Source organism: Bufo bufo, chromosome 5 (genome assembly GCF_905171765.1).
Source record: "Bufo bufo chromosome 5, aBufBuf1.1, whole genome shotgun sequence".
In the NCBI taxonomy this organism is placed as follows: Eukaryota; Metazoa; Chordata; class Amphibia; order Anura; family Bufonidae; genus Bufo; species Bufo bufo.
This window is the reverse complement of record NC_053393.1, coordinates 227,959,338-227,984,436: the sequence shown is the minus strand read 5'-3', so window position 1 is coordinate 227,984,436 and position 25,099 is coordinate 227,959,338. Positions and strand designations below refer to the sequence as shown.

At 44.6% G+C, this 25,099-nt stretch overlaps 1 protein-coding gene across 1 annotated transcript in view; it reads right to left on the bottom strand.

Annotated features, from left to right (window-relative positions):
- The window catches only part of LOC121002474 (mediator of RNA polymerase II transcription subunit 1-like), a 170,057-nt gene that overhangs the window by 5,284 nt on the left and 139,674 nt on the right, over positions 1 to 25,099 (bottom strand). The window contains exons 15-16 of the mRNA XM_040433926.1: positions 22,496 to 22,694; positions 21,297 to 21,392 (exon numbers count right to left, since the gene is read on the bottom strand). Of these exons, the coding sequence (XP_040289860.1) occupies positions 21,297 to 21,392; positions 22,496 to 22,694 (295 nt within the window). The remainder of the gene's footprint in view (positions 1 to 21,296; positions 21,393 to 22,495; positions 22,695 to 25,099) is intronic.

Genomic DNA, 25,099 nt, shown 5'->3' with positions numbered 1-25,099 from the left:
GGGCCCATATTCCAAAGAGCACCTTTCGGATTTCACTCGTCATTTTTTACAGAATTTGATTTCAAACTCCTTACCACACATTTGGGCCCCTAGAATGCCAGGGCAGTATAACTACCCCACAAGTGACCCCATTTTGGAAAGAAGAGACCCCAAGGTATTCGCTGATGGGCATAGTGAGTTCATGGAAGTTTTTATTTTTTGTCACAAGTTAGTGGAATATGAGACTTTGTATGAAAAAAAAAAAAAAAAAAAAATCATCATTTTCCACTAACTTGTGACAAAAAATAAAAAATTCTAGGAACTCGCCATGCCCCTCACGGAATACCTTGGGGTGTCTTCTTTCCAAAATGGGGTCACTTGTGGGGTAGTTATACTGCCCTGGCATTTTCCAGGGGCCCTAATGTGTGGTAAGTAGGTAAATGACCTGTGAAATCCGAAAGGTGCTCTTTGGAATGTGGGCCCCTTTGCCCACCTAGGCTGCAAAAAAGTGTCACACATGTGGTATCTCCGTATTCAGGAGACGTTGGGGAATGTGTTTTGGGGTGTCATTTTACATATACTCATGCTGGGTGAGAGAAATATCTTGGCAAAAGACAACTTTTCCCATTTTTTTATACAAAGTTGGCATTTGACCAAGATATTTATCTCACCCAGCATGGGTATATGTAAAATGACACCCCAAAACACATTCACCAACTTCTCCTGAATACGGAGATACCACATGTGTGACACTTTTTTGCAGCCTAGGTGGGCAAAGGTGCCCAAATTCCTTTTAGGAGGGCATTTTTAGACATTTGGATACCAGACTTCTTCTCACGCTTTGGGGCCCCTAAAATGCCAGGGCAGTATAAATACCCCACATGTGACCCCATTTTGGAAAGAAGACACCCCAAGGTATTCAATGAGGGGCATGGCGAGTTCATAGAAAAAATAATAATTTGGCACAAGTTAGCGGAAATTGTTTTTTTTTTTTTTTTTCTCACAAAGTCTCCCTTTCCGCTAACTTGGGACAAAAATGTCAATCTTTCATGGACTCTATAAGCCCCTCAGCAAATACCTTGGGGTGTCTTCTTTCCAAATTGGGGTCATTTGTGGGGTGTTTGTACTGCCCTGGCATTTGAGGGTCTCCGCAATCATTACATGTATGCCCAGCATTAGGAGTTTCTGCTATTCTCCTTATATTGAGCATACGGGTAATGAGATTTTTTTTTTCCGTTCAGCCTCTGGGCTGAAAGAAAAAAATGAACGGCACAGATTTTTTCATTCGCATCGATCAATGTGGATGAAAAAATCTCTGCCAAAAAAAGAAAAAGGAGGGGAAAGGCGTCTGCCAGGACATAGGAGCTCCGCCCAACATCCATACCCACTTAGCTCGTATGCCCTGGCAAACCCGATTTCTCCATTTTTTTTTTTTTTATATATATATATACACAAAGTGTTTGCCAAAGTATATGAACACCGCCACCTCCTCAGCTCATATGCCTCGGCAAACGTATCTTTTACTGCAGAGGAGAAATCTCGTCTTGCAGCGCCGCATACACCGACTTGCGTGTAATCTGACAGCAGCGCAATGCTTCTGTCCGAATGCACATCAGTGCTGCAGCTAGTCGATCGGTTGGTCCACCTGGAAGGTAAAAAAAACAAAACAAAAAAGAAAAAACCAGGCCGCAAAGCAATAACTTTATTAACTTTAGAACAGAACATATTAACTTTTTTTTTAACTTTTTTAACTTTTTTACTTACCGGTAATTTTTTTTTTGTTTAGTTTTTTTTTACCTTTATAGAACAAACCTCTCCTTCCCCATGGGACAATGTGCAAAGCGCAAATCGCCCAAAGATGTGGCAAAGTACGTTATGCACTTTATCCCAGGTGAAAGGAGAGGTTTGCAGCAGCTGTGAGTAAAAGGGCCCTAATAGCCCTGTGTGCCTGTCCTGTGAGATGCAATCCCTATGCTAAGTGTACCTGTGTGTGGTACTTCCGGAAACACTCTCCATAGCATAGGGCAGGGTGGTCAGCACAGTCAGGACAGAAATAGCGGGTGTCACGCCTTATTCCACTCCTGCTACAGACACGACATCTTTTTCGGGGTGACGGTTGGGTTGAGGTACCAGGAACGACACTGGGGAAATGTCGCTCGTGTAGACTGCTAACTACACTGGTGGATGGGGCCACGGAACCTCCTGGGTAAAGGAGGTTCTCGATGATCTCTTCCTGGAATTTGAGGAAAGATCGTGTTCTCCCAGCCTTACTGTAGAGAACAAAACTATTGTACAGCGCCAATTGAATTAAATATACAGACACCTTCTTATACCAGCGTCTGGTTCTGCGGGAAACTAAATACGGAGACAACATCTGGTCATTGAAGTCCACCCCTCCCATGAGCGCATTATAGTCGTGGACACAGAGGGGCTTTTCAATGACACGGGTTGCTCGCTCAATTTGGATTGTCGTGTCTGCGTGAATGGAGGAGAGCATGTAAACGTCACGCTTGTCTCTCCATTTCACCGCGAGCAGTTCTTCGTTACACAAGGCAGCCCTCTCCCCCCTTGCAAGACGGGTGGTTACAAGCCGTTGGGGGAAGCCCACGCGACTAGTTCGCGCGGTGCCACAGGCGCAAATCCGTTCTTGAAACAAATGCCTAAAGAGGGCCACACTTGTGTAGAAATTGTCCACATAAAGATGGTACCCCTTGCCGAATAAGGGTGACACCAAGTCCCAGACTGTCTTCCCACTGCTCCCCAGGTAGTCAGGGCAACCGACCGGCTCCAGGGTCTGATCTTTTCCCTCATAGATCCGAAATTTGTGGGTATAGCCTGTGGCCCTTTCACAGAGCTTATACAATTTGACCCCATACCGGGCACGCTTGCTTGGGATGTATTGTTTGAAGCCAAGGCGCCCGGTAAAATGTATTAGGGACTCGTCTACGCAGATGTTTTGCTCAGGAGTATACAAATCTGCAAATTTCTGGTTGAAATGGTCTATGAGGGGCCGAATTTTGTGGAGCCGGTCAAAAGCAGGGTGGCCTCTGGGACGGGAGGTGGTGTTGTCGCTAAAATGCAGAAAACGCAGGATGGTCTCAAATCGTGTCCTGGACATAGCAGCAGAGAACATGGGCATGTGATGAATCGGGTGCGTGGACCAATATGACCGCAATTCATGCTTTTTTGTCAGGCCCATGTTGAGGAGAAGGCCCAGAAAAATTTTAAGTTCGGAAACTTGGACTGGTTTCCACCGGAAAGGCTGGGCATAATAGCTTCCCGGGTTTGCGGTTATAAATTGTGTGGCATACCGGTTTGTCTCTGCCACGACTAAGTCCAAGAGCTCCGCAGTCAAGAACAGCTCAAAAAATCCCAGGGCCGAACCGATTTGAGCCGTCTCAACCCGAACTCCAGACTGGGCGGTGAAAGGGGGAACTACTGGTGCGGCTGAAGTTGGTGACTGCCAATCAGGGTTTGCCAGCACCTCAGGGATTCTAGGGGCTCTACGGGCCTGTCTGTGCGGTGGCTGCGACGGGGTAACTATTGCACGTGCCACCGTACCAGCTTCAACTGCCCTTCTGGTGCTCGCTACTTCACCATGTTGTACGGTAGGCTTGTACTAGGTCCAGGAAGGGCTGCGCTGCTGGTGTATGCCTCACCACGTGATCCGGCAGCAACAGCCCCACTCTGCTGCTCTTGAAGCGGATCCTGCGCAACCTGTGGTCTAGCGACATGGGGCCGGGTACGCCTGGTGCTGCCAGGGACCTCCACCTCCTCGTCCGAACTTTGGGTCCGAGAGCCACTGCTTTCCACAGGTTCATATTCTGACCCGCTAGATTCGTCAGATGAGGGTTCCCACTCCTCATCCGACTGGGTCAGAATCCTGTAGGCCTCTTCAGAAGAATACCCCCTGTTTGACATTTTGGACTACTAAATTTAGGGGTATTCCCTGAGACTACCCAAGAAAAAAAGCAAACCTGTCTTACAAAGGGGAGGCTAGCGAAGTACCGGAGGCCGCTGCGGTTGATAAAAAATATCAAAACTGATTTTTTTATCGCCACAGTGCGTGTAAAGTGAATGTGCAGTGATCAAAAAAAAATTTTTTTTTGTCACTGCGGTGGGCAGGGCCGTCTTTTCGAATGGGCACGCTGGGCAGTTGCCCGGGGGCCCCACTTGCCTGGGGGCCCGCCTGCCCAGTGAACCCACCAGCCAACTTCCCAACCGTCATTTAGCAGCGTTGCCGCCAGGGCCGTCTTTACCAAGGGGCAAAAGGGGCAGCTGCCCTGGGCCCAGTTGCTCCTGGGGGGGCCCAAGGCAGCTGCCTCTTGAGCCCTGCTAGCTACTGCCCCGGGTGTCAGGCTGTCGGCTACACAGGCATCATGATCGTACTGTGTTAATGATCTTAATTCTAGGACCTTAATGAGTTTTGATCTAGGACCTTAATGACATCATTACCATGTGACCAGTAACCTAGCAATTACTGGTCACATGGCTATGAAGTCATCACAGGTCCTATCAGGAGTGTTGCAGAAGTTAACTGTGGAGCTTTTCTGTGTAAAGATTACATCAGAAAAAGGTGACATGGGGTTGTTATTTTAATATACTGTAAACTACTGTATAGTGGGGTGCTGTGTACTGTGTGGGGGGCTGTATACTGTGTGGTGGGCTGTATATTGTGTGGTGGGCTATATATTGTGTAATGGGCTGTATATTGTGTGGTGGGCTGTATACTGTGTGTGGGGGGGGGGGGGTGGCCTGTATACTGTGTGGTGGGCTGTATAGTGTGGGGGGCCTGTATAGTGTGGGGGGGGGCTGTATAGTGGGGGGAGTGCTATACTGCTGTACTGTATAGTGTGGGGGGCTGTATACTGTGGGTGCGGTATAGTGTAGAGTGCTGTACTGTATAGTGTGGGGGGCTGTATCGTGTATAGTTTGGGGTGCTGTATACAGTGAGGTGCTGTATAGTGTGGGGGTCTATACTGCTCTACTATATACTGTGGGGTACTGTATAGTGTGGGGTGCTAAACTGCATACTGTGTGGTGCTGTATACTATAGGGTGCTATACTGCATACTGTGTGGTGCTGTATACTATAGGGTGCTATACTGCATACTGTGTGGTGCTGTATACTATAGGGTGCTATACTGCATACTGTGTGGTAGGGTTGTTGCGGGTATCGAAATTTCGATACCCAATCGATACTTTTGTCCCGGTATCGATACGATACCGGGATTTCCGTTTTTTCGATACTGGGCTGCGCTTCTGCGCAGTCTAGTATCTCTGAACATGAGCGCGCTGCTATCGGCGCGCTCATGTTCTCTCTCAGCAGCACGGGGAGAAGGAAGCTGTCCTCCCTCCCCCTGTGCTGCTGCCGTTGCCACCAATGAGAAGAGAGGGGCGGAGGAGGGGCGGCAATGAGAAGAGAGGGGGTAGAGGAGGGGCGGCAATGAGAAGAGAGGGGCGGAGGAGGGGCGGGCGCACTGCGCCACCAATGATAGGATTACTATCGGAGCGATGGGAGGAGACATCAGCTTCACTAGTGGGCGTTCCTTTTCCCTGCGCTGCGATTGGACAGCGCTACAGCCAGGGAGAAGGAACGCCCACTAGTGAAGCTGATGTCTCCTCCCATCGCTCCGATAGTAATCAGCAGCATGTGGAGCAGGAGAGGAGACAGTAATGGGGCACTGCGGGCGAACGGAGCGGCGCCCAGGACTAAATGGTGAGTGCTGAGACATCGCTGGGCGCCGCTCTGTGTGGCCTAATAGTGAAAGTCTGGACTCATATACAGTAGTCAGTCTTTAACACATACAGGAGGCGGGTGCCGGCAGCAGAATCGCATTGCCGGCACCCTGCCCCTGACAGCGAGCTGCGATCAGCGGCAGTTAACTGCCGCTGATCTGCTAGTACCCGCCTCCTGTATAAAGGGGTAAAATCATTGGTGGTGCAGTGTGCCCCCCCCCCCCTCAATCCCCCATCCCATTAAAATCATTGGTGGCACAGTGCGCCGGCCCCTCTCAACCCTCCAGTATTAAAATCATTGGTGGCAGTGGCCACAGGGACCTCTCCACTCCCCCTCATTGGTGGTGCAGTGGCAGCTTCTGATCGGAGCCCCAGCTGTGTAAGCCTGGGGCTCCGATCGGTTACCATGGCAGCCAGGAAGCCCTGGTTGCCATGGTAACATCCCTGATGCTGTGTGCACAAAGCACAGAGCAGCAGGGACAGTGTGGAGTCCTATTCACCCTGATAGAGATCTATCAGGGTGAATAGGAAAAGGGATGAAAGATCCCAGGTTCTAGCCCCTAAGGGGGGAAATAGTTATTAAATAAAAAGTGAAAAAAAAAAAAACACTAAAATATGAAGTATAAATCACCCCCCTTTTCCCAATTTCACATATAAAATATATAAATAAACATATTACATCGCCACGTCAGAAAAGTCCAAACAATTAAAATATAAAAAAAAAATCTAGGTGGTGAATGCCGGAACAGAAAAAATAAAATAAAAACTGCGCGATTCGCCATTTTTAAAAATGAGGAATGCACGTGGCTTTTTTTGTTTATTTTTTTCGCGTGGTATCGAATGGTATCGAGTATCGCAATACTTTTTCATGGTATCGAAACCGAATCAAAAATTTGGTATCGCAACAACTCTACTGTGTGGTGCTGTATACTATAGGGTGCTATACTGCATACTGTGTGGTGCTGTATACTATAGGGTGCTATACTGCATACTGTGTGGTGCTGTATACTATAGGGTGCTATACTGCATACTGTGTGGTGCTGTATACTATAGGGTGCTATACTGCATACTGTGTGGTGCTGTATACTATAGGGTGCTATACTGCATACTGTGTGGTGCTGTATACTATAGGGTGCTATACTGCATACTGTGTGGTGCTGTATACTATAGGGTGCTATACTGCATACTGTGTGGTGCTGTATACTATAGGGTGCTATACTGCATACTGTGTGGTGCTGTATACTATAGGGTGCTATACTGCATACTGTGTGGTGCTGTATACTATAGGGTGCTATACTGCATACTGTGTGGTGCTGTATACTATAGGGTGTATACTATTCTAGTGCGTGATTGTGTAGACAGGGCCCCAGTGCACTGTATTGCCCGGGGGCCTATAATGCTCTTAAGATGGCACTGGCGGTGGGGCGGGCGTGGGTGAACGCACGTGTGGGCGACCGATCAGGCCTGATCGGGCAAACACTGCGTTTTGAGTGGAGGGCGAGCTAAGGTGACACTAATACTATTATAGATCTGACCGTGATCAGTTTTGATCACTTACAGATACTATAAAAGTACAAATGCTGATTAGCGATACGCTAATCAGCGAATAAAAGTGACTGCGGTGCGGTGGGGTGGGCGCTAACTGACGCCAACTACCTAACCAAGGGGCCTAAACTATCCCTAACAGCCAATACTAGTGAAAAAAAAAAGTGACAGTTTACACTGATCACTTTTTGTCTTTCACTAAGTGATTGACAGGGGGCGATCAAAGGGGTGATCAAAGGGTTAATTGGGGTGCAGGGGGGTGATCAGGGGCTACAGTGAAGTGTTTGGTGCTACTCACAGTTCAGTCTGCTTCTCTGCTGGATCCAACCGACGAAAAGGACCAGCAGAGAAGCCATATAACAGATCATATTTACTAATATGATCTGTTATATGGCCAGTGATTGGATTTTTTAAAAATCGCCAGCCTGCCAGCCAATGATCGTTGCTGGCAGGCTGGTGACGAACTTCTTCTTTAACTTTTGCCGGCCCGCGATGCGCATACGCGGGCCGGCTTTGAGCGAAATCTCGCGTCTCGCGAGATGACGCGTATATGCGTGACTCTGCGCAGCGCTGCCACCTCCGGAACGCGATCCTGCGTTAGGCGGTCCGGAGGTGGTTAAAGGCTTCCCTGCTGCTCTTTCCTACGGCGGCCTACACTTCTCCCATACCCCTAGACCTGAGAACAGACATGGTGGTAGAGTGGGCATACTCCTGTCCCAACAATGCACTTTCCCACAATGCACTTTCCAGGTCATCCCCCCCAGTTCCATCACTCTTATTCCCTTCTTTTGAGGTCCATACCATCAGGCTCTTCCATCCCCTCTCCCTCAGACTAGCTGTTGTATACCGCTCACCCATCCAAATACTGGATCACTTTGCTGTCTGGCTGCCACACTTCCTGTCCTTAGAAATACCAACCCTCATCTTGGGAGACTTCAATATCCCGTTAAACAGCCCTGTCTGCCTCCCAGTTTCTCTCTCTAACCTACTCCTTTCTAACTCTCAAACGCATAAAGACCGTAACACACTTGACCTGGTCTTCTTCCAGCTATGTTCAATCTCTAACTTTAATAACTCACCTCTCCCGCTCTCTGAACACAACATCCTCTCCTTCACTCTCACAAATCCACACCCATCCCAGCACACTCCTACTTATTACACATAAAAAAAAAAAATCTACAGGCCATAGGACCCTTTAGACATTTACAGACGCTCTACACTCATCATTGGACCCAATCTCTTCCCTCTCCTACCCTGATCTGGCTGTAAATCACTATAAGGCCCCTTGCAGACAAGCGAACTGTAGGGGTTACATAGCATCATAAATCAATATAATGCTATGTGACCCCGACAGTGCTGGGAGTTCAAGCCGGGTGTCTCACAGTCCACAGTGTTACAGTCTCTAGTCTGCAAGGGCCCTAAATGATACCCTCAGCATTACCCTGGACAAAGTAGCGCCCCCTACCTTCAGAACCTCCAAACACAGACTAAAGCAGCCCTGATTTACACCGCAAACTCGTCTTCTCCAGTGTTGATCCAGGAGTGCCGAACGCCTGTGGAGAAAAACTCACACCAGAAAATTTCCTACATTACAAATTCATGCTAAGAGCCTATAACTCTGCCTTTCACCTCGCCAAACAGACCTACTTCACCACCCTAACCTCCTCAATGTCCACACTTTTAACTCCCTCCTCAGTCCAAAAGTGCAGGCGCCTATCACAGACCTCTGTGCTGAAGTTCTGGCCGCCTACTTCACAGCCAAAATAGAAAACATCTGGCATAAAAATCAGCTCACAGCCACTGTCATCGATCCCCTTTCCCTCCATTCCCCCTGCATCTACTCTGGCTCACTGTCCACGTTTGACCCAGTCACGGAAGAAGTCTCCAGGCTCCTCTTTTCTCATCCTACCACATGCACATCTGACCCCATTCCCTGGCACCTACTCCAGTCTCTCTCCGGCTGTTACCACTCCCCTAACTAAAATCTTCTGGTTTCCGCAACCTACATTCTACAGAAACTGTCCTCAAAAGGAAAAATTACCTTCCGACAGCAAAATTCAACGGTGACTATTCTCTGCTCATTCTCCATGACTTCTCTGCAGCTTTTGACACTGTATACCACCATCTGCTACTCACAATGCTCCAATCTATTGTCCTAAATGACACTGCCCTATCCTGGTTTTATTCACATCTCTCTGACCACTCTTTCAGTATCATTCGCTGGCTCCAATTCTCACTCTTGAGGTTGGGGTTCCTCAGTGTTCAGTCCTAGGCCCTCTCCTCTTCTCTCTCTACGTAGCCCTCATTGGGCATACCATCAGCAAATTTGGTTTCAAGTACCATCTCTATGCTTACGACACACAACTATACACTTCATCCCCCGACATAACCCCTGCTGTATTACAGAACACCAGTAACTGTCTTTCTATCGTCTCTAACATCATGTCCTCTCTATCTGAAACTAAATATTTCAAAAAATGAACTTAGTGTTATTTCCATCTACTAGCCTACCTAAACCAGATAAAGTCCTGATCAAAAGTTTAAGACCACTTAAAAAATGGCAAAAAATCATATTTAGCATGGCTGGATCATAACAAGGTTCCAAGTAGAGCTTCAACATGCAACAAGAAGAAATGGGAGTGAGACAAAACATTTTTTGAGCATTCAATTTAATGAAAACAACGAATAAACTGAAACAGGCTGTTTTTCAGCTGATCAAAAGTTTAGGACCACATGCCTTTAAAAGGCCAAATCTGTGCAAAGATGTGGATTCATTGTCATTTTCTGTCAGTTAGTCACACGTTGTGATGGCAAAGGCAAAAAAACTCTCCCTTTTTGAACGTGGTCGGGTTGTTGAACTGCATAAGCAGGGTCTCTCACAGCGCGCCATTGCTGCTGAGGTGGGACGCAGTAAGACAGTCATTTGGAATTTCTTAAATGATCCTGAGGGTTATGAAACAAAAAAGTCAAGTGGAAGACCCAAAAAAATTTTATCAGCACTGAGCCGGAGGATCCAATTGGCTGTCCGTCAAGACACTGGACGATCCTCTACCTAAATTAAGGTCCTTACTGGTGGTGACTGCAGCCCCATAACCATCAGACAGCATCTGAGACTGAAGGGCTTCAAAAACAAAAAACGTCTTCAAATACCTCGTCTCCTTGAATGCCACAGAACTGCTCTTTTGGACTTTGCAAGAGAGCACCAAACATGGGACATGCAAAGGTGGAAGAAAGTTTTATTCTCTGATGAGAATTTTTTTTACCGAGATGGTCCTGATGGTTTCCAAGGTTACTGGCATGACAAGCAGATCCCACCTGAGAGGTTTTCTAGGCACCACAGTGGAGGGGGCGCCATAATGGTCTGGGGTGCTTTTTCCTTCAGTGGAACAATGGAGCTTCAGGAAGTGCAGGGGCGTCAAACGGCCGCTGGCTATGTCCAGATGTTGCAGAGAGCATTTCCCATGACTGAGGGCCCTCATCTGTGTGGTAACGACTGGGTTTTTCAACAGGACAACGCTACAGTACACAATGCCCGCAGGACAAGGGACTTCTTCCAGGAGAATAACATCACTCTTTTGGCCCCGATGCGTGTTTCTCTGATCTAAATCCAATTGAGAACCTTTGGGGATGGATGGCAAGGGAAGTTTACAAAAATGGACAACAGTTCCAGATAGTAGATGGCCTTCGTGCGGCCGTCTTCACCACTTGGAGAAATGTTCCCACTCACCTCATGGAAACGCTTGCATCAAGCATGCCGAAACAAATTTTTGAAGTGATAAACAATAACGGCGGAGCTACTCATTACGGAGTTCATGTTTGGAAGTTGGATTTTTGTTTTGGGGGGGGGGGGGTTAGTTTTTTTTTGGAGATGTGGTCCTAAACTTTTGATCAGCTGAAAAAACAGCCTGTTTCAGTTTATTTGTTGTTTTCATTAAATTGAATGCTCAAAAAATGTTTTGTCTCACTCCCATTTCTTCTTGTTGCATGTTGAAGCTCTACTTGGAACCTTGTTAAATATGATTTTTTTGCCATTTTTCAAGTGGTCTTAAACTTTTGATCAGGACTGTATCTCCATCTCAGTGTGTGGCACTACCATTATGCCTAGGCAGCATGCCCGCAGTCTCGGTGTTATGTTTGACTCTGATCTTTCTTTCACCCCCTATATCCAATCTCTCTCCCGCTCATGTCACCTGCACCTCAAAAACATCTCTAGAATCCACCCCTTTCTCACTATGGAAACAACAAAATCTCTCATTGTTGCCCTGATCTATTCCCGCCTCGATTACTGTAACACTATTAATTGGCCTCCCCCCCTCAACAGACTTTCTCCTCTCCAATCTATCCTTAATGCAGCAGCCACGGTCACCTATCTGTCTAACCGCAACTCCGATGCCTCCACCCTGTGCCAGTCATTGCACTGGTTGCCCATACAGTATAGAATCCAATTTAAACAGCTTGTTCTCACCCACAAAGCTCTCCACAGTGCTGCATCCCCCTACATCTCTTCTCTCATCTCTGTCTACCACCCTACCCATGCTCTGCAAACTACTTACGACTGAGATCCATCATAATCCGAACCTCTCACTCCCGGCTCCAAGACTTCTCCCGAGGTGCACCAGTTCTCTGGAATGCCCTACCCCCAGGAAATTAGGTTAAATCACAATATACACAGTTTCAGAAAACACGTTTTTAGGGTGGCCTATCGCATCCCCTGATCTAACTCCTCTCCATATAGAGCCCATTTATCATCAGTTCCTGAACCTGATTCTCATGCAAACTCTCCACTATTCATTCAACTTTATATCTACTCCCCTATTTTCCCAAGATGGCTGGACCATTGCACAAAACAAGCACTTTTAGCTTTTGTGTCACCCCTTTCCCCTCATAGATTGTAAGCTCTTGTGAGGGCCCTCATTCCTCTTGTTGTAATTATTGACTTGTCTGTTGCTATGTTGTTTATGACTGTTTGTACATGAACCCCTGAATTGTAAAGGGCTGTGGAATATGTTGGCGCTAAATAATAATAATAATAATAATAATAATAATAATAATAATAAACCTTCCAATGGTTGCTGGTTTCAAATAAACACTTCCACAATTGTTTGTTCACCGATTTGTTAGAAAGGTACAGGATTGTGGTGTAGGTAATTAAAATTGTAGGTAATATTCAGTCAAGATGAATTCAAGGGCATAGAAAGATCTCATGGGGCCCCATAGCAAACTTAGTATGCACCCCTCCCCAGTGAGAAAGGAGGAAGAAGAAAGGAGAAAACCTAAGAATAAATGAGAAAAGGGAAGAAGAAGAAAGAAGTCATGCTCTGCCTCACCCACTGTACCCGACTGTCCAAAAACAGCGTAACAGGTGCTTGACAAATATAACGCTCGCTCTGAACACGATATTTCTCAAAGTACGATATTTAATTTATTTTTATTTTTTTGTAAATTCTTTATTTTCAGAATTTTCAATTAAGATAAAAACAAACAATGACCATTTGGCCATATATAGTAGTATACAGAGTTAATATTACAGGTCATATACATTACATATATTAACTACTTGACGTATCTTTATAGATCCATAAGTAATATCATGCAGTAAAGCAATATGCTATTTATACATAAAAAAGGTAAGATAGAAAAAAAATGAAAAGGAAAGAAAAGGGGGAGAAAGGAGATAGAAGAAAGATGAAGAAGAGGAGGGGGGGGATAGATGGTTAGCGAGATTTAAGCTATTTCAGTGCTCAGTAGAACTGTGTATGAGTTCAAGCTCAAGTTCAGGGTGTCAGTCAAATGGCTCTAGCTCACCTGTGGTTTGTTATGATATGGAGTTACCAGCTAATTTCACATCACTACCCATGACCTCCAAGGGTGCCAGGTTTTTAGAAATTTCTCGTGGTTTCTGTTGATCCAACTTGTCATTTCTTCGAAACTACAAATTTGATTTACCTTGGTAATCCATTCCTTTATTGAGGGGGCGTTTGCGTCTCTCCAGTGGAGAGGTATGATAGATTTGGCCGCCGCTATAAGGTGGGTTACTAAATTGCGTCTGGATAGCCTGTAATGGTCAGTTGGAAGTGAGAAAAACACCATTTCAAGTGTGATCTTTAGCTCAGTAGCCGAGACTGTATTTATTATCTTATTAACATCTTCCCAGAATGGGATGATTAGAGGGCATGACCACCATATATGGGATAAAGATCCCTCTCCATTGCTGCTCCAAGAACCCAAAAAAGCCAGCAGACAATGCAACGCTTCCTCAAGAAGAAAGCGCTCCTCTCACCAGACGCAGGTCCTAAGATGGCGGCGGCAGCTACATGCGCTGAGGAGGGGGAGGACACAGATGCAGACAGCTCTCAGGGAGACACAGTGGAATCCAGAGACCCATCACCCGTCTCAAAATCATTCCTCACAAAAGGTACTGGGGCAAGCACTAGAAAAAGCTATAAAGCCAGTACTGGTGGAACTTTCAGATATTAAATCGGAAATCACTCAAATAGTGCATAGAGTAGAATCTCTGGAAACTACAGCACAGGAACTTGTGTCGCACTCCACGGGAGTAGAGGAATATCTCAACTTCCACACTACAGAGCTCAACAGAGCGATGCTATTGCTAGAGGACCAGGAAAACAGAAGCAGGAGACGGAATATCCGCTTCAAGGGCTTACCTGAATCCTGGGCCTCCGAAGCACTGAATAAAGTGGCAATGGAGATCTTCGCAGATTTACTAGGCCAAGAGTCGGCCGCCTCGATTATAATAGAGAGAATCCACAGGGCCCTAAGACCAGCCCCGAGGCCGAATGAAAGACCCAGAGATGTTGTCTGCGGTCTATTGTCATTTGTGGACACTGCTCGTATTCTGGCAGCTGCCAGAGAGAAAAGGCAAATCTCACATAATGGGGTGGACATTGCCCTCTACCAGGATATCGCACCCTCCACACTGGCAAAACGGCGCACTATGAAGCCCCTACTGGATGTGCTGAGAGCCCAAAAGATACAATACGCCTGGCTATATCCCTTCGGTATCGCGATCATAAGGAACGGCAAGCGCATTGCGATACATACCCCGGACGATTTGGATAGAGCCTGGGAAGCAATAGGAATACACCCACTAGAAGTACCATCATGGATGCCGATTGCCCAACATACAGACCTGCCACGACTCACGCAGATTGAATCCTGGAAGAAAGTACCTAGGGGGAAATCCAAGATGAATAGAGCAGCGGCAGAAGTGCGATCCCCACCACCTTGAGGACGCGAACAAGATCTGTTGGTTTCAAGCCTTCAATGGGTAGCTGAAATAGTCATACATATTTGCTATCCCATAAAGACCGTATGTTATTTTCAGGACTAGAAGTTCGGGACTTATGTTATTTATCATATCTTCTCTGTTGTTCGTTATGATTGCGATAAGGGGAAAAATATATAACAATAAATAGAGGGAATATCGTTAGGGCTCTAGCTCACTGGTTCATTGCCCACAAAGAGCTTATGTATACGCTCCTAGTTTATCATTTAAAAAATGTTTTTTAGCTTGATTAGGGTCCTATATACCTGCATAGATACTGCAGGGTTTCTCCCCCTATAATGGCTCAATCCCCAATTATGGAGCTGATGTTGTGCATTGTTCCTCAAAGCAGTTTCTTCCCTCCCCCACCCATACGTCCATCCTACCCAGCACACATCAAAAAAATAAAAAAAAAAATAAAATAAAATAAAGAAAAAAGATAAGAAAAAAGGGGTAAATGATATTAGAGTACCGCTAGTTTCTCTTGAAACAGATCTCACATCAATGTATCTCTCTTGCGGTCTACATTTAGCACCATTATGTTCAGACAGTCACTATACCTCCCCCACTACTCTCTATTAAGTAAGTTTTTCTCTTCTGAGCCCCCTCCCTCCCCTATGTCTCTCTCCTCCCAGTAATTAACTAAAAAATATATTAAAAAAAAAAAAAATTATATAAAAATAATATAAATAAATAAACAATTAAATTAGATGACAAACCTAGAATAAATTAGCAGGGTCACCAACTAGTTTGCTAAAATATAATCTGGTTTACGAGCTTGGGTGTATGGGCTACACCAATCCCATCTCACTCTTACACTCACCCCCACTCCCCCACCCATCCCCACATTATCTTCCTGCGACGGAAGAAATCAGTTACTATACTAGTAGTAAGATACTGTTATATTGCTTATTAATAGTTTTTTCTTTTTGTTTTTCCCCCTGCTACATACCTCTATTTTTTTTTTCTATAACTTTGATTCCTCCCTCCCCCCCTCCCCCCCACCTCTCTTACTCTCCCTATTGAACAGCTTAAAAACTTTCTGCTCTAGTGGACAAGTGTAAAGTACCTCCATCCAGCAGGACATGGCGGATATTAAGGTGACAACTTACAATGTTAAGGGCCTCAATTCACCCCAAAAGAGAGGTCAGGTAATGCTTGCCCTGAGAAAAATGGGCTCACATATTGTCTTTTTACAAGAGACACATCTGCGCCAGAAAAAGATACCAAAGCTGCCTTCTAGACCATTTAATCAATGGTTACACAGCTCTCACCCTACCTCAGCCTCCAAGGGTGTCTCCATAGCTATACACCAGTCCATACCTTTCTCACTCTCTCAACAGCTCACAGATGCGGAAGGGAGACTCCTGATCTTGAAAGGAGAGATTGCCTCAAGAAAATACACCCTAGTGTATCTGTATGCACCGAATACAGCCACCATACAATGGCTTCTTAAGGCACTAGACACCGTAAAGCATTTTGCAGAGGGCCAGGTAATTCTGGGGGCAGACCTTAACCTGGTACTAAACCCAGACCTTGACTCCTCCACATCTAGGTCACACATAGCGCAGAAACATATCAGTAGACTGCATAGAAGGTTGCAGGAACTTCAGCTGATAGACGTCTGGAGAAATAACAATCCGACAACTAGGGACTACTCCTTCTCTAACCCACATACAGTCAGGTCCATAAATATTGGGACATGGACACAATTCTAACATTTTTGGCTCTATACACCACCACAATGAATTTGAAATGAAACTAACAAGATGTGATTTACCTGCAGACTGTCAGCTTTAATTTGAGGGTATTTACATCCAAATCAGGTGAACAGTGCAGGAATTACAACAGTTTGCATATGTGCCTCCCACTTGTTAAGGGACCAAAAGTAATGGGACATAATAATAATCCTAAATCAAACTTTCACTTTTTAATACTTGGTTGCAAATCCTTTGCAGTCAATTACAGCCTGAAGTCTGGAACGCATAGACATCACCAGACGCTGGGTTTCATCCCTGGTGATGCTCTGCCAGGCCTCTACTGCAACTGTCTTCAGTTCCTGCTTGTTCTTGGGGCATTTTCCTTTCAGTTTTGTCTTCAGCAAGTGAGATGCATGCTCAATCAGATTCAGGTCAGGTGATTGACTTGGCCATTGCATAATATTCCACTTCTTTCCCTTAAAAAACTCTTTGGTTGCTTTTGCAGTATGCTTTGGGTCATTGTCCATCTGCACTGTGAAGCACCGTCCAATGAGTTCTGAAGCATTTGGCTGAATATGATGAGATAATATTGCCCGAAACACTTCAGAATTGATCCTGCTGCTTTTGTCAGCAGCCATATCATCAATAAATACAAGAGAACCAGTTCCATTGGCAGCCATACATGCCCATGCCATGACACTACCACCACCATGCTTCACTGATGAGGTGGTATGCTTAGGATCATGAGCAGTTCCTTTCCTTCTCCATACTCTTCTCTTCCCATCACTCTGGTACAAGTTGATATTGGTCTCATCTGTCCATAGGATGTTGTTCCAGAACTGTGAAGGCTTTTTTAGATGTCGTTTGGCAAACTCTAATCTGGCCTTCCTGTTTTTGAGGCTCACCAATGGTTTACATCTTGTGGTGAACCCTCTGTATTCACTCTGGTGAAGTCTTCTCTTGATTGTTGACTTTGACACACATACACCTACTTCCTGGAGAGTGTTCTTGATCTGGCCAACTGTTGTGAAGGGTCTTTTCTTCACCAGGGAAAGAATTCTTCGGTCATCCACCACAGTTGTTTTCCGTGGTCTTCCAGGTCTTTTGGTGTTGCTGAGCTGACCGGTGCGTTCCTTCTATTTAAGAATGTTCCATACAGTTGTTTTGGCCACGCCTAATGTTTTTGCTATCTCTCTGATGGGTTTGTTGTGTTTTTTCAGCCTAATGATGGCTTGCTTCACTGATAGTGACAGCTCTTTGGATCTCATCTTGAGAGTTGACAGCAACAGATTTCAAATGCAAATAACAGACTTTAAATGAACTCTGGACCTTTTATCTGCTCATTGTAATTGGGATAATGAGGGAATAACACACACCTGGCCATGGGACAGCGGAGAAGCCAATTGTCCCATTACTTTTGGTCCCTTAACAAGTGGGAGGCACATATGCAAACTGTTGTAATTCCTGCACCGTTCACCTGATTTGGATGTAAATACCCTCAAATTAAAGCTGACCGTCTGCAGGTAAAGCACATCTTGTCCGTTTCATTTCAAATCCATTGTGGTGGTGTATAGAGCCAAAAATGTTAGAATTGTGTCAATGTCCCAATATTTCTGGACCTGACTGTAGATCATATCAGAGACTTGACCACATCTTAACATCTTCTTCTCTTTTGCTTGTCTCCAGCGATGCCGAGATTGGGAATATCACTATTTCCGACCATGCACCATGTCATCTGACTCTCACCCTGGCTTCACTACCAAGGAGGGAATGGAATTGGAAACTCAACGAATCCCTGCTGAACAACAGAATTAACCTCGATCAGGTCAGATCTCAACTAGAGATGTATTTTGAGATCAACTCCTCCGCACACAGCACCTCACCTATTGAATGGGAAGCGCATAAAGCATATGTGAGAGGGTGCCTCATCTCTATTGGTACCAGGGTAAAAAAGGAATATCAGAAAAAGATAGACTCCATACTATCCCAGATAATGTTATTAGAGAAATTAGACAAACTATCCGCATGTAAACAGAAACAAGGGGAATTAGCAGAACTTAGACTCCAACTCAAAAATCTCTTAGCTCAGAAAATAAAGAAACAGATATTAAATTTTCAACATAAAGTGTACGCGCATGGAGACAAGGGGGGCAAGTTGATGACCTCTTTGCTAAAAAAGACAAAGAATGTAACATATATACCCAAGATAAAACTACCAGACGATAGGGTTACCCAAGATACGCCGGAGATAGCAAGTGCCTTTCAACAATTTTATGAGGGTCTATATAACCTTAACAAATCAATGTCTCCAAATCAATCTGATACCAGACAGACATATATTAGAGAATTTCTAAGCTACCTCAAGCTTCCAACAGTTCACCAAACAGATATAGATCTATTATCCGCCCCAATCACTCGGGAGGAAGTGTCCACTATTATAAGAAATTTCCCCCCTGGTAAGAGCCCAGGACCAGACGGTCTGCCCTTACTTTACTATAGAAGCTTTCAGGACATCCTAATTCCACGACTTACAGATGTTTGCAACGCACTGCTACAGGGAGGGTCATTGCCTAGACAGACACAGGAATCGTACGTAACTCTTATCCATAAGGAAGGCAAGGACCCCCAGAACTGTGGAAGTTATAGGCCAATTTCCCTCTTGAACTTAGATCTGAAAATCTGGGCCAAAATACTTGCAACAAGATTAAATAAAATACTCCCTTATCTGATAGGCCCGGAACAATCAGGGTTTATTAAGGGCAGAGAGGGGAAAGATAACACACACAGGATCTTCCATGCTATTCAAGCAGCCAAAACAAAGAAGTTCCCGTTGGCCCTGTTGAGCATAGATGCCGAGAAGGCGTTTGACAGGGTCAACTGGAACTTCATGAAACTAACTTTGGAAAAATTTGCCTTTCCTGACCCCTTCATACACTCAATTCTCACACTATACCAACAGCCACATGCCAGACTAAAAGTCAACGGAACACTATCCCCAGTCTTTGAAATATCAAATGGAACAAGACAAGGGTGTCCGTTGTCACCCTCTTTATTCATACTAGTGATAGAGACACTTATCCAGCTGATCAGACAGACCCAGGAAATTGAAGGAGTCAAACATAACAAAGGAGAACTAAAATGCACTGCTTTTGCAGATGATCTTTTATTCCTGGTGACTAACCCGGATAAAGGATTAGATCAACTGGTCAAAAAGATCGAGCTATTTAGCCAGATATCAGACTTCAAGGTCAATCACTCTAAGTCCGAAATATTAAATATTTCACTTCCTGACTCCAGAGCAACCTACCTGCAGAATAACCTCCCTTTTCACTGGACCAAGGGAACAATAAAATACCTAGGAATAAAGATTCCAAAGAATCTAGATGACCTATTTAAATGTAACTACATTACCCTTAAAAAGGACATCACACAACTTCTACTGAAGTACAACTTACCTTATCTGTCTTGGATGGGCAGAAAAAATGTGATAAAAGCTTACGTCTTCCCCAAGATACTATATGTTATGCAACTGGTCCCGATACACTTACCAAAAACATTCTTTCTAGAGATTAGGAGACTTTTTCTGAGATTCCTATGGAATGGGAAGAAACCCAGGATAGCTCATGATCTTCTGGTAAGGAGTAGAACAGGTGGAGGTCTTGGACTCCCAGACGTCTCGAGGTATTATCAAGCAACACAACTAAATAGATGGCTGGAGCTAGTAGACCCTCAGAGACAACCAGATGTATTAGAACTAATGCGACATAGTGTAGGGCCCACACTACAACAGCTTCTCTGGTTAACTGACAAAAGTCAAATTAAGAATAAAGATATAGACCCCTTATTGAAAGGGATAAGAGAGACATGGAAAGAACTAAGCAAAAAGTTAGCACCCGACCCGTCACCCCTATTGCCGGCAAACCTCATTCCTGACCTTCTAGGAAATAATGGAGACATTCACCAGGAAGTTTGGTCGTCATTAACGCAAGTCAGACTGGGGGAGCTAACCCCTGACATAGAATCATCTATAATAAGCAAGTTACCAGAACGAATAAAAAACTCCGCTAGTTTTTTTTCTCACTAGAGCATATATAGGAGCTGTGTGCGGAGGATTGAGAGAAAGATCCAACTCAGTGAGACAACTGACAGAGTTTGAAAAAACTCTTTTGTCCCCACTTCGCAAACAGAGGAAAATCTCAGCATTATACGCTTTAATGGGAGCAGAGATTGAAGGAAAAAAACCACTATATATTAGAGACTGGGAGAGAGAGCTTGACATCATTTTCTCAGACCAGGAACTCAAAAAGCTTCTAGCTTTCTCACATGGATCATCGCCATGTATACGACTGCAAGAAAATCATTTCAAGCTTCTTTCCAGATGGTACAGAACTCCAGAGTTCTTACACAAATGTGGTCTGTCCGGTGACCGCCTTTGCTGGAGAAAGTACGATATTTAAATCATATAATTGTTAGAAAAACATTGATAAAACCCCCTATTACAGCTGTAAATCTTTTGCTTCCCTTTATATAGTGTATTATAAAACTGTCTGCTTGCAGCCACCAGTATAGTGCATAGAAATGTATAGTTACCACTAAAATCAATTGAAGCCATAAACATTTCTTTGCACTGAACTCCCTCTAGTGGTGGCTGCAGGAAAATGCCATGGATCTACGTGAGGAACAGTTCAGAGCCAGCTCTCCTCTCACCCAGGACTTATGGTAGGTACCCCACTAACTGAATTCACAGGCTGAAATCTCCAATTCACCCCATCAAGTGTGTCATTTTTTCCCTTGTTGGGCTAGTGTAAGTCAGTATACCTTCATTTTTAGCTGTATAGAACAGTGCACTCGATTGCTATATTCCATAGAGAGTCATCCTGCAGCATTTTTTTTTTTTTACATTGGGACCTATGAGCTGTGTATGCCACTGTATGGCTTAACAGTGGCAAACATTGGAGAATTCTCCCAACATACATTATACACGTACTGTTAACTGACCCTTACACGTTTTTTAGAAACATACAATTCATATAAAAACACAATACATACCACATGACAGACTGCCACCATTGGGATGTTGGAAGGATGTGCAGATCCTAAAGTCCCTTTGCAAGGAGACCTCAAAGTGTAGCATATTTGTATGATCTGAGAACATTCAACCATAATACATGAGACAAGTTGAAAAAATTAAAACAGACAGAAAGCAATAATCCCTTGTAATACATTAGAAAATTGTCTTGACCCTCTTCTTACATCCAAAGCATTTTAACAGCAGTTGTGTCTGCCACAATTCTCACACCAGCCAAATCAACTTCATCAGATATTTCAACTAGGTGAAGGAGTAAATGGGTGACTATAGAGGGGTCGCTGCCTATAAACACTTCTCGACTCTGTGTCTCATGGAATTATTGGACAGAATGTTGGTTAGAAGTAGCCTCTCGTGTCACCCTGGGGAAATAAACCTTTAAGACAACCCCATGTTGTGATCGGTAGGGATGCTTTTTTGGTGTGGAAGGCTTCCAATCACACTAGGTGTCAAGTGATGACATAGGAGTCTGTTTTTTCCCTCATTTGATGCAATTCAGGAGATCTGCCCAGAAAGACATCTTTCCTGGCTAGAATATATACAGTTACGGACCTGCCTTTGGGCAGTTTTTCTGAAGGAACTTTCCTAGGTCTTGACCTCAACTTTTGAATCTACCCATGGGTGTAAATTTAGCTATAGCACTTTCGATGACGCCCAAAAGCAGGTGGGGGGGGGGGGGGGGCATCAAGTGCAAGAAAATTGTACCTTTTTGTGGAGAATAACAATATGGTGGGTTTTCGCTATAATGTGGTTTTCTGATATATTGTGCTATCATACATACCTTTTGCTACTTAAGCTGTTTTCATTTTCTTACACGGAGTGGTTGGGGCCCAATCTTAATTTGCTATGGGGCACTTTGAATTATAGTTACGCCCCTTAATCTAACCTATTACAAGCATCTGCTCCCATTCATGCACCCTGCACCATTGATTGTCGATTCCTGGGAAAAAGAATTGTGTCTACTCTTCATGGGATACTGATCTGGCTAAAAGACTTTTCTCAAGCACAAACTTCCCGTGGCCCTTGTTGTAAACAGGCATCTGCTAGTCATCAGCAGGTGAAACCGGCAGAAAGACCAGAAATTTCCACCGCAGTCACCATCATTGTCACATATTGGGGCATGTCTTTTCATCATATCATCGATCAGTAAAATGACCCTTACCTTTAGGGTTTATTGTGCCGGATATACAGCTGTTAAGCAGAGTATTGTAGGCGGCTTGGTGTCGTAAAATTTCCAGAATTGATGGGACATGACTCGGGTGAATAAAAGGTATTTTGTTCACCAATGCTCCCATCACAGTATGTTCATTATCCATTCTGCTGTTCATCACGTAACAGTGATCCTTACAGCCTGAGAGAGACTAGTAATAAAGTCTTATCAGAAGTCAGTATATATATATATATATAGATATAGATATAGATATAGAGAGAGAGAGAGAGAGAGAAACAGAATGCCGATCACAGACTACAGGCAAAAGGGACTATAACAGTGTTGTATGAGAAACAGCACCACACTTTTCCATTCAATAGGCATTTTATTATTACACTGCGAACATACTGTGTATTCTCTATATCTCATCTTCCAATATTTTCCCCAGAAACCAGCATTAGACCCTGAAGCATCCTCTTTATTAGGAATCCAGTGCACAAGAAAAAGGAAATTGTGGCACTCCCCTTCGGATGTAAAAAAAAATGTTCTTTATTCTTCCATTGTTAAAAAATGGGTCAGCGGGACAGACAACATAAAATGCACATGTAAAAGATCGGCAACAGCCATTTCGCGCTTGTATGCGCTTCCTCTGGCCTCCTATACTGGGAGGTTACTAACCATAAAGACCGTATTGCACCACATATGCCAACAGACCCTTTACACGAAACAACGCCAATCTGGTATCCAAAAACGACATAGAAAAACAATCTACAAAAACACTCCCATGTCCAGCTTATCATTAAGTCCCAGGGGTCCCACGGGAACCAACTCTGTTACAATTCTCTAGCTACCATCCTATTCATGTTAAGAAGGCTGTCCCCTATGGTCAGTTCGTCAGATTGCGGCGCATCAATGGGACCGAGGAGGGTTTCAGGAAACAGGTTTTGGACCTTAGGGGCCGCCTGTCTGCTAGGGGCTATCCCTGGTCCTGTTGAATGAGGCCCTTTCTAGAGTTACTGATGTGGGTTCAGGAAAATGTGCAGAAAAACAATAGACTCTGTGGGAATTGTTCCTTCTGTGCCTTTAACCCCCAGTGGTACGTGTTGTCCTTTGGGGGTTTGAGGCACAGGGTAAACACATTGATTACTTGCCGAACAAAGTTTGTGGTGTATGTAATATCCTGCATTTGTGGGAGATTCTATATCTGAAAAACCATCCGCAGTGTGTTTGAGAGGTTCCGCGAACATTTAAATACCTTAAATACTGGCAGAGGGGTCCCCCACCTTGTACAACATGTGAATGAGGCCCATGGTGGAGATCGTAGAGTTCTGAGGTTTGCAGGAGTGGAGGTAGTGCAAACTCTACCACAAGGGGGCGACAGAGCATGAACTACTGAGGAGAGAAGGAAGGTGGATACTCCGTTCTGGAGCTACGGGACCCCTGGGACTTAATGATAAGCTGGACATGGGAGTGTTTTTGTAGATTGTTTTTCTATGTCGTTTTTGGATATCAGATTGGCGTTGTTTTGTGTAAAGGGTCTGTTGGCATATGTGGTGCAATCCGGTCTTTATGGTTAGTAACCTCCCAGTATAGGGAGTGACGATAGGGTTAAGCATCAGGTGTGGTATTAAGACCTGATTTTCACTCACAAAGACTGGGGCCAGAGGAAGCGCATACAAGCGTGAAACGGCTGTTGCCGATCTTTTACATGTGCATTTTATGTTGTCTGTCCCGCTGACCCATTTTTTAACAATGGAAGAATAAAGAAAGTTTTTTTTACATCCGAAGGAGAGTGCCGCAATTTCCTTTTTCTTGTGCATTGGATTCTTGAAGATATTGCCTGTCAATGCAGAGCACCACCGGATGATTCACTATATATGCTTTGGTTTGCATTTGTGACGCTATCAGTATAAGACTTATGACATTCACGCAGTGCCACTCAAGCTTTTTCTACGGTCTCATCCTCTTTATTAGGCACCTTGCACATGAACGTTGTGTGCCCGTGGTAATTTTTTTGCAGTGCGGATGGATCACAGACCCATTCAAGTTTTCAAGAATGGGTCTCGATCCGTCCCGGCCGCCGCACGAACGTTGCCTGTGCATCGGGGACAAATGCACGGAACGGATGCACAACGTTCGTGTGCAGGAGGCCTTACCCCCAAAATAGCTTGAAGAGAACCAGTCACCATAAAATGCAGTGCAATCTGCAGGCAGCATGTTATAGCACAGGATAAGCTGAGCAGATTGATATATAGGGTGAGATTTATCAAACTGGTGTAAAGTAGAACTGGCTTAGTTGGTCATAGCAACCAATCAATTCCCACCTTTAATTTTCCAAAGGAGCTGTGAAAATGAAAGGTAGAATCTGATTGGTTGATATGGGCAACTAAGCCAGTTCTACTTTACACCACTTTGATAAATCTCCCCCATAATTTTTTTGTAAAACAGAAAAAAAAGACAGGAGGCAGCGCTGTATCTTGGTGAAACAACTAATTGTTATATTGTGCTTACCATTTGGTGTTGTGAGAAGTCACAACCGCAGTACAGGCGTCGATGGTTATCTCCCCGACCAGCATATGGGATCCCTGCTCTGCATTAGTTTTAAATTCTGTATAG